Source organism: Tupaia chinensis, unplaced genomic scaffold, assembly GCF_000334495.1.
Source record: "Tupaia chinensis unplaced genomic scaffold, TupChi_1.0 Scaffold000139_1, whole genome shotgun sequence".
Lineage (NCBI taxonomy): Eukaryota > Metazoa > Chordata > Mammalia > Scandentia > Tupaiidae > Tupaia > Tupaia belangeri.
Window position 1 is genome coordinate 5,176,669 of NW_006159609.1, and position 16,589 is coordinate 5,193,257.

At 41.8% G+C, this 16,589-nt stretch overlaps 1 protein-coding gene across 3 annotated transcripts in view; it reads right to left on the minus strand.

The window, feature by feature from the left end:
• The window catches only part of ANKRD42 (ankyrin repeat domain 42), a gene marked incomplete at its 5' end in the record, with an annotated part of 47,540 nt that extends 31,447 nt beyond the window's left edge, over positions 1-16,093 (minus strand). For 2 of the 3 annotated variants that reach the window (XM_006144972.3, XM_014586450.2), the window contains 4 exon segments: positions 7,450-7,497; positions 7,673-7,780; positions 12,154-12,317; positions 15,987-16,093. In XM_006144972.3, the coding sequence (XP_006145034.1) occupies positions 7,450-7,497; positions 7,673-7,780; positions 12,154-12,317; positions 15,987-16,044 (378 nt within the window). 3 annotated transcript variants of the gene reach the window in all.
• Positions 16,094-16,589: the final 496 nt, after the last annotated feature.

The window sequence follows — 16,589 nt, forward strand, 5'->3', positions numbered from 1 at the left end:
TGTGTGTGTGTGTGCCCAAGATCCTGAGAGGAGAATGAAGGAGAAGGGATTACAGCATGGCCATCCCCACTGGGGGGTGATTTCTCGCTTTCTGTCTGTCTCTCTGTCTCTCTCTGTCTTCCTGGTGAGCACACACACCCTATAGCGAAAACCTCTCCAAAAAAAGGCAAAATCTTCATTTATTTTATGAGAGAGAAAATGAGAGAGAGAGAGAGAGAGGTACCCTCTTAGAATCTGATCACACTGTGAGCCCCCAACCTCTCTTCTAGCAAGCCAGGATTGTAGGTGCACATGCATACCAATGTGTTTCAGGTCACCTGGGAATTTGAACCCATGGTCTCCCATGTGTCTTCAGCACTACAATGTAGCACCTATAGCCTGTGCTACCATGGCTGAGCCAAAAAAGCAATCTCTTATTATCTGGGTTGTGAACTCAATAAAAGGATTTCATTGTTAAAGTACTTTGTTCTAAGCAATAAATCAAGCTTCTAACTATATCTAAAAAAGTTCCATGTGAATTTGTGATTAGCCAAGTTTTTATATGTGAGTTGGATCATATACACAGCATACTCTTCTATAAAATATATAATTTGCTTAAAAGAATTATTAGTTCAAGGATCAGTAGTGAACATAGTGGCTAAGAGGCTGAACTCCCACATGGCCAACCATGGTTCAAGTCCTGGAACTAGTGGCTTGAAACTCACACAGGACGCATTTACATACGTGCTCAGAATCCCAGAATAAGAATGGAGAAGAAAAGATTGTAGCATGGCCATCCTCCCTGGGAGTAAGTAAGATCTCACTTTCCCTCTTACTGTCTGTCTCTCCAGCAAGCGTGTGTGTTCTATGGCAAAAACCTTAAAAAGAAAAAAAAATTAGCCCCGAACAAAACAAGTTATTTTTTGGATATCAACAAATTGATTCTAAAGTTTATATAGAGAGAAAAAAATAAAGAATAGCCAACACTGTATTTGAAGAACAACAAAGTTGAGGACTGATTCTACTGGGCTTCAACACTTACTAAAGGCCCAGCCTCTTTAGAATAGTTGGTAGCATACAGGACGGCAGAGCTAGATGCCACATGCTGACTGCATTGCAAGTCTCCAGCCCAGAGGTCAAAAAATGATGCTAGGTGTACATATGCCCAGGATCCCAATAGGCTAGAGTACTAAAAGAAGGGATTATGTCGCCAGCAGGTGACATGGTGGTTGAGGCACTGGACTTCTCACATGGCCTATCACACTTCAAATCCCAAAACTAGCGGCTTGATTTCCACTTAACCTCTCCCTCTTCTGGCAAAATCATGTGAAATAATAAGTAAGTAAGTAAGTAAGTAAACAATTCTTTTAAGAAATGGGGGGGGGAAGGGGGGGATTACAGTGTGACCATGCCTATGAAGAGTGCTTCTCTCTCTTGCTTGTACATGTGCACCCACTCTATCATGAATTTTTTAAAAAGCCAGCTCCATGGCATAGCCATAATGTGCTGCTCAAGAGAAACTATATCTCAGGCCAGCATGTGGCACAGAGGTTAAGGCAGCTGGATCCCACATGGCCAGTTGTGTGGTTTGAGTCCAGTATCCAGCAGCTTCATCAACACACTGGGCACACACAACATTTGAGCTGTGGTTAGCCATGTGGGAGTCCAGAGCCTTAATTACAATGCCACCTACTGACCCCTTGGCCATTCTAAGAGGTGTGTACTATTATCTCACTGAATTGTCTACCTTTTTTTTTTTTTTTTTGGAGAGGTTTTCCTCTATAGGGCGCATGCACTCGCCAGAAAGACAGAGAGAGACAGAGAGATAGAAAGCGAGAAATCACCCCCCGGGGGGATGGCCACGCCGCAATCCCTTCTCCTCCATTCTCCTCTTGGGATCTTGGGCACGCAAGCACACGCGCCCGGCGTGAGTTTAAGCCACTGGGTCCAGGACACAAACCGCAGTTGACTACATGGGAGTCCAGCGACATAGCCATTACGCTAACTGTTGGTCCCAATTGTCTACCCTTTTGATGTCATTTTTACAAAACACCACTTTTTAACTTTAATGATGCCCAGCTCATCAATTCTATTTTTCATAGATTATGCCTTTGGTGTTGTATCTGAAAAGTTGTTGCCAAAACCTAGGTCATCTAGATTGTTTGTTTTTTTTTTTTTTTTTTTTGGAGAGATTTTCACTGTAGGGCACGTGCGCTCGCCAGACAGACAGAGAGAGACATAGAGACAGAAAGCGAGAAATCACCCCCCAGGGGGGATGGTCACGCCGCAATCCCTTCTCCTCCATTCTCCTCTCGGGATCTTGGGCACGCACGCACACGCGCCCGGTGTGAGTTTTTTAAGCCACCGGGTCCGGGACACGAACCGCGGTCGACTACGTGGGAATCCAGCGACATAGCCATTACGCTAACTGCTGGTTCCCTAGATTGTTTTTTTACTATACCATCTTCCAAGAGTTTTATTGTTTGGGGTTTTGCATTTGGGTCTATGATTTATTTTGAGCTGATTTTTTGGGAGAGTATACAGTTTATGTCTTGATTCACTATTTTTGAATATGAATGTTCAGTTGTTTCAGCAGTGTTTGTGGAAAATCTAATCTTTTATCCACTGTATTGTCTCTGTTCCTTTGTTAAAAGTCATGTGGATCTGTTTCTGATTTTTCTGTTCATTTTCATTGCTCCATCTGTCTAGTCTTCGGCCAATACCTCACTGTCTTGATTGCTGTAGCTTCAAATAAGTGTTTTTAACTCATGATAGAGTGCTGTTAATGCATGTGAGAGTGAGAATGAGAGAGAGAGAGAGAAATAAACACCCCGGGTCTGGTCATACCACAATCCCTTTTCTCCAGTCCTCTAATTTGTTGGATCTTGGACCTTATGTGTGTGTCTGACATGCTTTAGGTTAACCAAGGTGGTGACTCAAACTATGGTCACCGTGTGGGATCCAGCTTCTCTCTCTCTTTTTTTCTTAGTTTTGCTATAGAGTGTATACACTCACTGGAGAGAATCAGGGAGAGAGAGAAAAAGAAAGTGAGAAATCACCCTCAGGGAGATTGTTAGCCAAAATGTACAAAGACCTCTTAAAATTCAAAAATAAGGGGACCAGCATTAGTGTAATGGCTATGTTGCTGGACTCCCAGGTAGTCGACGGTGGTTCGAGTCCCAGATTTAAACTCACACCGGGGGCGTGTGTGTGCGTGCCCAAGATCCCAAGAGGAGAAGAGAGGAGAAGGGATTGTGGCGTGGCCATCCCCTCTGGGGGGTGATTTCTCACTTTCTGTCTCTCTGTCTCTCTCTGTCTTTCTGGCGAGCACACGCGCCCTATAGCAAAAACCTCTCCAAAAAAAAAAAAAATCAAAAATAAGAAAACAATTCAATTTAAAAATATGCCAAAGACCTGAACAAACACCTCACCAAGAACACATACAGGTGGCAATTATAAGCATGTGAAAAGACATTCCATATCAAATATCATCAGGGAAGTGAAATTAAAACAATAGTGAGATAACAGTACACATCTCCATTCTCCTCTCGGGATCTTGGGCACTCATGCACACGCACCCAGCGTGAGTTTTAAGCCACCGGGTCCAGGCCGTGAACCGCGGTCGGCTACATGGCAGTCCAGCAACATAGCCATTAGGCTAACTGCTGGTCTCAATAGTATGCACCTCTTAAAATGGCCAAGGGGCCAATAAGTGGAGTTGTGGTTAAGGCACTGGACTCCCACATGGCTGACCACAGCTCAAATCCTGGACCTGGAGGCTGGCCTTCTCACTTTCCCTCTTTCTCTCTGGTGAGTGCACATGACCTATGGCAAATTTTAAAAATAATAATAAATTAGTAGAGTCCGGCAGGTGTCATGGTAGTTAGGAGTGCTGGACTCCCACATGGCCGACCATGGTTTGAGTCCTAGACCTGGTAGTTTGTTTTCTCTCTCTCTCTCTCTGCTCCTTTCTGCTTAAATTAAATGAAATAAGTAAACAAACAAATAAAGTTAAATAAAGTAGTTCTTTAAAATAATAGTAATAATAATAAATTAGTAACTCTAAAAACAAAACAAAACAAAAAAATGGCCAAAATCCAGGGCACTGAAAACACCAAGGGCCAGCTAGTGGCATAGTGGTTAAGGTAGCTGTGCTGTGGTTTGTGTCCCCAACCCAGTAGCTTGAAAGAAAATGTTATACATGTGTGTATGATTGCCCAAAATTCCAAGAGGAGAATGGTAAAGGGACTCTAGCAAGGTCATGAGGAGGGGAGGGATTTCTCACTTTCCCTCTTTCTCTTTCTCTCTTTTTCTCTCTCTTTTTCTATCTGGCAAGCACATGCACCCTATGGCAAAATCTAAAAGAAAGAAAGAGAAAGAGGGAGAGAAAAGAGAAAGAGAGGGAGGAAGAGAAGGTAGGAGGAAGGAAGGAAGGAAGGAAGGAAGGAAGGAAGGAAGGAAGGAAGGAAGGAAGGAAACACCAAATGTTGGTAAGGAGATGGAAAAACAAGAACACTCATTCATTACAGGCTGGGAATGACAGACACTGCCAGACCGTTTGACATTTTCTCTAAAACTAAACAACATAATCCAGAAATCATGTTCCTTGGTATTTACCCCCAAAAACTGAAAACTTATGTCCACACTAAAACCTGGACATAGATATTTATAGCAACTTTGTCCATAATTGCCAAAACTTGGAAATAACCAAGATGATCTTCAGTAGGTAAATGAATAAACAAACAGTAGTTCATGGAGATATTCAGTGCTAAAAAGAAATGAGCTATCAAGCCATAAAAAGATATGACACAAACTTAAATACATATCACTAAGTGAAAGAAGCCAGTCTGAAAAGGCTACATACTGTATGATTCCAACTATATGACATTATGAAAAAGGCAAAACTATGGTAACAGTAGAGATTAGTAGTTGCCAGGGGTTAGGGCAATCTCTGCACCTTCTGCTCAAATGTGCTGAACCTAAGGTCTCCTAAAATTAGTATTTACTTCTAAGACATTTTACAAATCTGGCCTACCCAAACAGTCCATACCATAAACCATCCACACTCAGTCAAACTCACAATGAACACATATCAATTTCCCAATTCAGGACTTCATAAGAAGTTAATAGGACAAGTCCAGTTCAAATTCTGGCTCTATCACTTTTTTTAAAAAGGTACTTAACATGACTAATCTGTTCTCTTATCTGTAAAGAGGAACTCATAGAATTGTTGTATTAAATAAGATGTTACATGGGAGACTGAGATTAACACATAAATGTCCAGTAAATGCTCATTATTAATTTTATTTGCTCCTAATATATTGTCAGCCATAATGCTTCGTCACTATCTACCTCTTTAAAATCAGTCCATTCTTGGGACCAGCAGTTAGCGTAATGGCTATGTCGCTGGACTCCCACGTAGTCGACCGCGGTCTGTGTTCCGGACCAGTGGCTTAAAACTCACGCCGGGCATGTGTGCGTGCATGCCCAAGATACCGGGAGGAGAATGGAGGAGAAGGGATTGCGGCGTGGCCATCCCCCCTGGGGGACGATTTCTCACTTTCTGTCTTTCTCTGTCTGTCTGGAGAGCGCACGCACCCTATAGAAAAAACCTCTCAAAAAAAAAAAAAAAATCAGCCCATCCTTTTAGGTTTAGCTGATGTTTTATTTCCTTTATTCATGATTCCTCTGCCTCTTCCTAAGTTCTACAATTCTTCTCACCTATATTTTTTTATTAGAGCCTTAATCAGAGATTTTGCTTTGTATTATTCTATATCTCACTAGAGTTCCTGTCACTTCAAATAGAATCTCGGGCTTCTTACAGGCAGAAACTGTTTGCTTATATGACTGTTTTTCTCCAATTTCAGTCTATGTCAATACATTGATTAAATCTAGTTACTCTCATCAACTAAATCCCACCACATATTGTTTTACCCTAGCTAGGAGACACATTAAATAAGGGATCTCAGGCATGGCAGATGTTTTAGTCTGTTTCTGTTGCTATAACAAAATATCATAATCTGGATAGCTTATAAACCATAGAAAGTTATTTCTTACTATTCTGGAGGCTGGGGAGTCCAAGATCAAAGTGCTAGGAGATATGTGCCTGAGTAAATGGCACTTTTTCACTGCATCTTCCTATTGTGGATGGGGCTAGCTAATCTTCTGGGGTCTCTTTTATTAGGGCACTAATATCATTTGTTAGGGCAAAATCCTTACCTCCTAATGACTTCTCCAAAAGCCCTACATCTTAATACTATCACCTTGGGGGCTAAGCTTTTAACATATTTCTTTGGGGGGCCCAAAAACATTCAGAGCACAACAACAACTGTGAAGGAGATAACATGGGGCCACCTGGTGGCATGGTGGTTAAGGCAGCTGGCTTTGAGTCTCAGACCTGGCAGCTGGCTTTGAGTCTCAGACCTGGCAGCTTGAAAAAAAAAAAAAAAAAAAGCCCCGGGGGCCCACAGCCTCTGGGGCCAGCAGGTGGCGTGGTACTTAAGGGCACTGGACTCCCATGTGGCCGACAGAGGACTGAGTCTCAGATCTGGTGGCTTGTTTTCTCACTCTCTCTCTTTCTCTCTCTCGCCCTGTCTGCCTCTGGTTACACACACACACACACACACACACACACATATATAAAGTTAAATACAATAATTCTAAAAAAGAATTTTTTTAAAGAAAAAGAGAAACCAGCCACATGTGCATGCATGCCCAAAATTCTGAAAAGAAATAGAAAAGAAGGGATTGTTGCATGGCCATTTCTCTTGGGGGTTGCTTTCCCATGCTCTCATTTTCTTTCTCTCACTTTTTTTGTCTTTCTCTGGCAAATGCATACAGTCCCTAACAAAATTTTTTTTAAAAAGGAGATAATCTGGGGAACCAGCAGTTAGCGTAATGGCTATGTCGCTGGACTCCCACGTAGTTGACCGCGGTTTGCGTCCTGGACCCGGTGGCTTAAAACTCATGCCGGGCGCGTGTGCGTGCGTGCCCAAGATCCCAAGAGGAGAATGGAGGAGAAGGGATTGCGGCGTGACCATCCCCCCTGGGGGGTGATTTCTCGCTTTCTGTCTCTATGTCTCTATCTGTCTGGTGAGCGCACGCGCCCTGTAGCAAAAAAAAACCTCTCCAAAAAAAAAAAAAAGGAGATAATCTGGGCACGATTATAACATATCTCAAAATGAACCAAACAGAAAGTTAAACTATTTCAGAGATTTAAAAAAAATACATGTTATCTCATACCATTTGTTTAAGTGAATAGCTGATATAAAAATAGTTAATAACAGGCCAGCAGGTACCATTGCACTTAAGGTGCTGGACTCCCAAAAGGCTGACCACGATTCAAGTTCTGGACCTGGTGGCTTGAAAATTACTCTGGGCATGTGTATGTGTGTGCCCAAAGTCCCAGAAGAGAATGGAGGAGAAGGAATGTGGTGCGACCATCCCTCTGGTGGAGAAGTGATTTCTCACTTTCTCTCTGTCTTTCTTCATCAGGTATAAGTGTCCTATGGTGAAAACCTAAACAAAAAAAAACCAGAACAAGAAATCTGATCCATGGAATCCAATAAATTCTTATTTAGAACATATAACTATATCTATTAGATCAAATAATTACAAAAATAGTAATAGCCTATTAAACTATGCTAAGTAAATTGAACTTACTGGATTAAAAAATAACCAAAGCAATTATTACCTGTATACAAGCATCCTGACCCTTGATCGCAGCTATATGAGCTGCTGTCCAACCTCTTGTAGTTACTTTTGTGATATCAGCTCCATGCCACAGCAACCAATGAAGACACTAAATTAGAAATAAATAAATTAAATAAATAAAAAGTTAACAAGTGGTAAGGTAGATGCTTAAAACATTTTTTTATCTCTTATATTTATTCCATTATCAAGCTTTAGCCTGAAAAGTGAATGAGAGGAGCAGGTAGAAGAGGGTGGGTGAAGGAATAGAGGAAGATAAACTTTCCAGTATGGTGAACTGGACTGGTGAGAAATGTACACATGTTAGAATATTCACTTTGTAAGCTGGGTAGCATGATTGAATATATAAAAGAAATAGAAAGAAAAAGAAAAAAAAACCTAAAGTATAGCATAATGATATGCAACCCAAATTTGGTGTCATTGTTGGGTAAATAATAGAAAGTAGTGGAAACTGTGGCAAGTTCGAAATAAAACACCTTGTCTGTAAGATACAGTGTCTACTCAATTACATCCAGGCATTTCTATGAATAAAAGGCTGATTCAAGGCCAGCCCATGGTGTGATGGTTAAGATGGCCTACATAACCAAGTGTGCAGTATGAAGCCAGCACCTGGCAATTTGTACACATGTACACCAGGTGCACATGTGTATATGTGTGTCCCAAATCCCAAAAGAGGTGGGAGAGGGGGAATAATGGAGGAGGAGGGATTCCAACATGACCATTCCTCATAGGGAGTGCTTTCTCTGGCGAGCACATGCAAATTGAAAAAAAAAAAAAAAAAAAAAAAAAAAAAAAGACTGATCCAATGTTGGTAAATATTCTATCTGATCAATACTGTACACATCAAACAAAACATATCTGTGAGTCAGTTTCATTCAAGGGCTGCCAGTTTGCAATCTCTACCCTAGATCTTTAAATGGGTCCAGAAGTTTTTATGTCAGAGCAAACATTCTTATTCTGATGATACTCTCTAAAAAATAAGTGGTTATTAAAAACAAACAAAAAAGCCAATATATAATAAAAAAGGAGTCAAATGTGTTAAGTTTTAATTAGCTTATGTCTCATTATATACTGTACCTGGAAGTCTGTACCATATCTGATGTTACTGTCTCTTTATGTCCGAGTTTGTAGCGTTTACCTCCAAGAAGTCTTTATCTTTTTTAAAAGAATTAACTGTATCATGGGGATAAACAGTCACAACAGTCATAGTCACACTATTTGTTAAAAGGTGTTTCATTGGGTCTGTCCCATGGCCTGTGGTCAAGGAAACTGGATCATACATGGCCTACTGTGGTTTGAATATAGCCCTAGTAGCTTGAAAAACACACCCAGGAGCTTGAAAAACCCACTGAGCACATAGGTGAGAGTGTCCTAAATCTTGATGAGATGGAAAAATACAGGAGAAGATATTTTGTTTGACCATGTTACATTCGGAGGTGCTTTGTCCCTCTCTCTGTCTCTAGCAAGCGCAAGTTCCCTCTGGCAAATAAAATTTTGAAAAAATTTTAATTTTATTTAAAAAATATTTTGGGGGACTGCAGGCTGTGTGGTGGTTGGGGCAATGGATTCCAACATGGCCAACTGTGGGTTGTCTTGGACTCAGAAGCTTGCTTTCTCACTTTCCCTCCCCCGCTCTCTCTGTCTCTCTCTGGTCAAATCTTAAAAAATAACAATAATAAATAAGATTAAATATTTATTTACATATAAATAAATACATATTGGGGGTGGAGCCAGCAGCTGGCATGGTGGTTAAGCTGCTGGCCTCACACATGGCTGACCGCAGTTCAAGGTCCAGACCTGCTGACTTGCTTTCTCAATTTCCCTCTCTCTTTCTCTCTCTCTGGTGAGCACACAAGCCCTATAACAAACTTTAAAAACAATCATAAATAGAATAAAATAAAAAAATAATTTTAAAATGTGTTTAAAAATATTTGGGGGCTAGCAGGTAGTATAGTGGTAAAGACACTAGACTCCCACATGGCCAATCATAGTTTGAATTGCAGATCTGGCGATAAAGATCATGCTGGGTGTGTGCATGGGTGTCCAAAATCCCAGAAGAAGAATGAAAGAAAAAGGATTGCTGCATCACCACTTCCCCAAGGGAATGATTTCTCATTTTCTCTCTATCTTTCTCCATGTCTCCAATGAGAACACATGCCCTATTACCAAAAATCTCTCTAAAAAAATTAATAATAACAATAATAAATAAAGTTAATTATTTTAAAAGGAAAAAAGTGAAATAAATGGTATATCAAGACATCCTATTAGAATATGGTAAGGTAAAATCAGTATTTTCCCCTTTCTCTCCATTTAAAATCACCTAAAAACAAAACAAACAGAAAATCCTAATTTTGATGAAACAAGGGAATACCTGCAGCCCAAACCACATAACAGGTGTAAAAGTTGCCAATGTGCAGATCAAACAGGGACGTGGGAAGAAACAGCAAAGAGAGCACCCACTTAGGGCTACAAACTCACAAAGAACCACCAATGCTCATTTATCCCAAGTAATAAGGAGAAAGGCCACCAAAAGTCCAAAGAAAAAAAATCCCTTGTTTAGAACAGTTCAAGTGAGGTTCAAAAACTGATAGAGATTCTTAGGACCAGATTTGCTTACAAGAAGCAGAGAAGTCCAAATGAAGAAATCACACAGAACAGACACAGTCATATGAAATAGTCTGTGTGCATGTGGCAGGGGTGAAAAAGAGAGGCTGTTCTGTAAACAGACCTACCATAGGCTGGGAAATATAGTAGCTAAAACAAACACCATACCCAAGATCATGAGAAAAAGTCCAGTTGTCTTTACACACAGTTCAAAAATAAAAAGACTTACATAAAAATATTCACTGAGCATTGCTTATATTAAAAATTAAAACTAAACATGGGGGCCAGAAGGTAGCGTGGCAGTTTAAGAGCACTGGATACCCACATGACTGACTGTGGTTGAGTCCTAGACCTCATGGCTTACTTTTTCACTTTCCCTTTCTCTCTCTCTCTCTGTCTCTGTCTGATCCAGTTTTAAAATAACAAATGGTACTAAATAATTAATTGTTTTTAAAAAATTAAAACTAAATATCAAAGAATAGAAAATGGATAGATGGGGACAGCAGGTGGCATGATGATTAAGGTACTGGACTCCCATATAGCCAGCTGACTATGGTTCAAGTCCTGGACCGGACATCTTGTTTTTTTTACTTTCTCTCTCTCTCTCTCTCTCTCTCTCTCTCTCTCTCTCTCTCCCCCGATGAGTGCCATGTGTACTATAGCAAATTAAGATATAATAATAATAAATTAATTTAATTAAATTAATAATTCATTAAGATAAAAATATAAAAGAAAAATAGGTAGGAGCCTGGGGCCAGCAGTTGGCATGAAGGTTAAAGCAGCTGGATCCCATATGGCCAACGGCACAGTTCAAGTCTCAAACTGGGTGGCTTGAAAACACACTTGGTACATGTGTGTGTGTGCCCAAAAATCTCAGAGAGAGAGTAGAGGAAAGGAATAACGGTAGGGCCATCCCCTTGGGGGATAATTTCTCACTTTCCCTTTGTCCCTCTCTCTTTTTGGTGATCCCACATACTATATTGAGAATTAAAAAAAAAAAAAAAAAAAAGGCAGGGGCTAGCCGGAGGTTAAGGTATATGGCTCTCACATAGACAACTGCATGGTTAAAGTCCCGGATCCAGCGGCTTGAAAACATACTGGGTGAGTAGATATGTATGCCCAAAAAAACGCCAAGAAGAGAATGGAGGAGAAGGGATTGCGGCATGGCCATCCCCCCAGGGGGTGATTGGGAAAGATTTCTTACTTTCTCTCTCCCTCTCTGTCTCTCTGGAGGGTGCATGTATTCTATAGCAAAATTTTTAAAAACAGGATAAATTCTGTTATCAGCATACGAACAGAATATTACAAGGTTGAAAGAAAAGAATTAGCGTATGTATATATGTGACCACATGGTTATCATTTAAAGACATATCATTGAACAAAAAAAAAGTTGCAGAATTATAACACAATGTGATGTTATTTATATAAAGTATAATACGACTGTGATGGGGCATGAACTAGCTGATGTGCAGGGACCTCTCAAAAAGACACACAGAAAAGTAATTAAGGTACCCAGTTCATGGCCAGCTTCAACCACCAAAGTAAGCAAAGCTTTTGTAACATTCTAGCCCTAGCTTTCAAATCTTCCAGCCGAAGCCCCAGACATCATGGAGCAGAGTCAAGATGGCCCTGGGATCGAAATTCTTGGTTCACTTATGAGCATAAATAAATGGTTATTTTATGACACTAAGTTTGGGGGTAATTTGTTAAAAGCCCTAGTATAGTAGAACACTCAAATGTTAAACTGAATTGAAAAGAATAAAATAGTTGCGGTATTTAGCGTAAGATCTTAGCCAGTTCCTTAAATGTACAAAACCGTCACAGTTGTAAACCTACTTCAATTTATTGATAGCTTCTTACCTCCAAACTTCCAGAATGTGCTGCCCAATGTAAAGGGGTAAATTTATGGAGAACATCCACTTCGTTAATGCTGGCTCCACGTTCCACTATTTCTGAAAGCTGCTTTACATCTCCAGCTCGTACTGCATCATGTATGCTGCCAAAATGTACCTTCTTCCTGGCACCTATTAAAAAAAAAATTGTGCTGTTTAAAAATAGACTATAGAACTGTGAGGGGAAACAAAAGACTAAAGCAGTGATTCAAAAGAAAGCACAAAATCATTTTGGTTTTCCAGATAATCCACTACAAAGCTGTTTGTGATTGACATCTTTGACCAGTTTCAGTTTCAGCTTTGATATGTCAAAGAGCATGGAGGCTGACATGCCTGTCCTTACAGAAAAATAGCTAAATAAACCGAGAGTCAATGTTCTTGGAATCATCAGAGAACTGAGGTCTCAGGGTAATCTCTCAGCTCAAATTTGGAGAGAAGGACAAATACAGATAAATAGAGAGTTCAGTTTACCTGGAGCAGACAAAGTTCCTGCAGCCATAAGTTGGTTGAAACTCTCAGCATAGTCTATGCACCCTCATAACTCGGTTCTGTGTAAATTTTCTGGCCTTTTTTCATAGCCATCCATCCCAACTCATTCATTCATCCACACACCCATCCACACACTCTACATTAATTTGGTATCTATCATAAGGATAAAAAGATAAAGATATAGTCTCTCTCTTCAAAGAACTCACAGATTAGCAGAGACAGTACAAATGTTTAAAATAATACACTAGGCCAGCAGGGTGGCAGGCTAGGTACAGGGACTGCATCCCACAGGGCTAACTGTACAGTTCACATTTTGGACCCAGTGGCTTGAAAAACATTCCAGGTGTGTGTGTGTTTATACATGCCCAAAATTCCAAAGGAGGGTGGAGAGGAAGGGATTGTTGAGTAGCCATCCCCTGGGGAAGTTTTCTTACTTTCTCTCTCTACTTCTTCCTCTCTGTCTTTCTCCAACAAGCACATGTGCCCTACAGCAAAAAATTGAAAGTATTTGAAATATTATTAATAATAATAACTAATAATTTGAAATATTATTATTATCATGGTCAGAGCAATGACAGAAATATCTATGAGAATTTATGGAAGCACAGATGGCTATTTTTAAAGAATTACCTGATTTGGGAACCAGCAGTTAGCGTAATGGCTATGTCGCTGGACTCCCACGTAGTCGACCACAGTTCACGTCCCAGACCCGGGGGCTTAAAACTCACACTGGGCGCGTGTGCGTACGTGCCCAAGATCCCGAGAGGAGAATGGAGGAGAAGGGATTGCGGCATGACCATCCCCCCTGGGGAGTGATTTCTCGCTTTCTGTCTCTATGTCTCTGTCTGTCTGGCGAGCGCATGCGCCCTACAGTGAAAATCTCTCAAAAAAAAAAAAAAAATACAATTACCTGATTTCATTTATTATTATTATTTTTTTTAAATTTGCTATTGAGCACGTGTGCTCACCAGAGAGAGAGAGAGAAAGAGAGAGAGAGAAAAAGTGAGAGCAAGTCACCAGGTTCATGACCCGAACCTCAGTTACCCAGGTGGGAGTCCAGCGTCTTAACTGCACCACCACCTGCTGGCCCGCACATATGACTTAAAATTCAGCTAGTGTAGGAAGAAAGGAGCACAGAAAAGGATTTTGGAGAAAGCAACATCTATATGATCTTCAAGGATTAGAGGAGTTTGCCAGGTAAGGTTAAAGCAGCACAAGGCATTGTAGGCAGCATGAAAAGTGGGCTGTCGTCAGGAAACCACACACACAAAATCCTGCTGCTAAAGCATAATGTATAAGAAGTGGCAAAAAGTGGACAAATGACAGACTATGGGGAAACTTGTAAAGAAAAAATCTTGGACTTGAGCACAGTGAAGAATCATTGATGAAAATTTTTAACAAAAATTATAATGATCATATCTGTAATGCTGAGTAGATGGCTGGGTACAATGAAGGGAACTTACTGACTGGGAAGCAAAAAGGCAAGACTAGAGAGTCAGGAAAACCATGCAAAAAAAAACCCAGCTACAATATTCTACACAGAAAGGTTGAGAGCCTCAACTAAGATAGAAGCTGTTGGAGCAGGAAAGGAGGCAGACTCAACAACATAGAATGAGCTGAACTTGAATAGATATAATGGGTAAGAAAAGAGTAAAAGAATAACTCCAAGGTGCCTGCCTTAGTCACCTGAGTGTTGTGGTGCCATTAATTGAGACAGCAAACGTTGAAGGAAGGAGAGGATGTGAGAATGCAAAATTACATCTTGGATATGCTGATGTTGAGGTGCCCAAGGAAGATTTACGGAAGAAAGATATAAGTCTGAAGTTCAGAAGAGAGATATGGAATTCAAGTCTGTGTTACCAGTGTATCAGTATTACAAACTTTCTGACCCCATCTTCACCCTATATTCTTATCACACTCATCACACCAGTCATGGTGTGTTTGTTTGCTCAGTATTTATCTTCCCCACTAAAAAGCAAGAAAGATGCCTTTCTTCTTTACTGGTATTTTCTTAGTAAGACATAGCAGGCACTCAACAAAAATTTCCTCGATGACTGAACAACAGATTTGGGGGTCCTTGGTAGGACTGAAGTTGTTACATGATAAGAAAAAGAGGACCCACAAAGGCACCATGAAGGGGAAAAAAAAGCAACATGCAAGAAGAGGATGGAAGAAGTCAGAAAGAAAAAAAATGGAGAATAAATAAAGTAGAAAAAAAAGGAAACATGGTGTCACAGTTTTCATTTATGTTGGAAACTTAATCCCCAAAGGGACTGTGTTGGAGGGGTCCCCCTTTTTGAGAAATTAGGTCGTGAGGCATTCCATGTTGTCATAGGCCTAGGTTGTTGAGAGACAGCTTATTATAGGTAGGCATTATTATTATTTGGCTGGGCGGTTAAGGACTCTGGATTCCCACATGGCTGACAGGGTTCGAGTCCCAAACCTGGTGGCTTGCTTTCTCACATTCCCTCTCTCCCCCCTTCACTCTGTTCCTCCCTGGTAAAATTAAAATACATCCATATATATATATATATGTGGATAAAGTTAAATAAAATATTTCTTAGAAAAAAAAAAAAAGAAAGAAAAGAAAGTTTAGCCCCCTCTTGCTCTCAGACTCTGTTGTCCTTGTAACTTTCGCTGTGGGATGGCACAGCATAAACGCCTTCACCAAATGCCAGTAGATGCCAGTGCCATAGCCCCTTGCACTTCCCATTCTCTAAAACCATGAGCCAAAAAAATCTTTTCTTTGCACATTACCCAGTCTGTGGCATTCCATTAAAGCAACACAAATATGTACTGGGAACCAGCACTTAGCGTAATGGCTATGTCGCTGGACTCCCACGTAGTCGACCACGCGTGTGCATGCGTGCCCAAGATCCCCAGAGGGGAATGGAGGAGAAAGGACTGCGGTGTGACCATCCCCCCTGGGGGGGTGATTTCTCGCTTTCTGTCTCTATGTCTCTCTCTGTCTGTCCGTGGGCGCCCTATAGCGAAAACCTCCCCAAAAGAAAAAAAAAACGGACTAAGACGTTGGGTAGCTCTAGGTTATCATCTCCACAGGGTCAAATGCTGCAGAGAGAGTCCCTAAGATTTACAAGATGGACATCGGTCTGGGCAAGAAGTCTCAGAAAAATAGTGTAGGTAGAAAGAAAGAGAGGGAAGCTGAAATGGAAGTGAATTGTTTGGAGGCCCACTGAAATAGGTAGAGAGGAGGAGTGACGGCCAAAAAGGGAAATACCAGAAAGGACGGAGGCTGAGGAGGGTGCAGTGAGAAAAGCCTAGCGGCAGACAGGGTCAGCCACTGCGACTCACACGAGCTGGCGGTCTCGCCTGAGGACGCAGAGGGGCCTGAGCTGGCCACCCCGGGCATGGTGCCACCCCTCGGACTCGCGGGAGGAGTCGAATCCAGGCCTCTGCTGCTGCCGAAAAAAAACGCCCCCGCGCGCCGCTGCAGCTGCAGCTGCAGCAGCCCTCCTCGTCGTCGCTGGGACGCGGGACGCGGCCCTCCCTGGCTCTCTCCAGGGAGCCCCGGCAGCGGGGACGTTCGTCTTCGCTTTCTCTCTCCCAGAACCCACCGAGGCGGCGGCCGGTGTCCTCGCTGGCGCTCACCCCGGAGGAGTCGCTGGCAGCGTAGCCGCGGTCCTCACTCACTGCCTCCCAAGAACTATTGAGGCTGTGACCGCCATCGACACTGCCTCCCTCCCAAGAGCCACTGAGGCGGCGGCTGCGGTCGTCACTGACTCTCTCCGCGGAGTCGCTGGTTCTGGGGCCCCGAACTTCACTGACCCCCTCCCAAGTACTACTGAGGCAGGGCCCGAGGTCTTCTCGGACTGTCGCCCCAGAGTCGCTAGTTTGGTGGCCGCCGACTTCACTTAAATCCACGTCGCTGGCGGACAAGGCCCAGGCGCTCCTTCC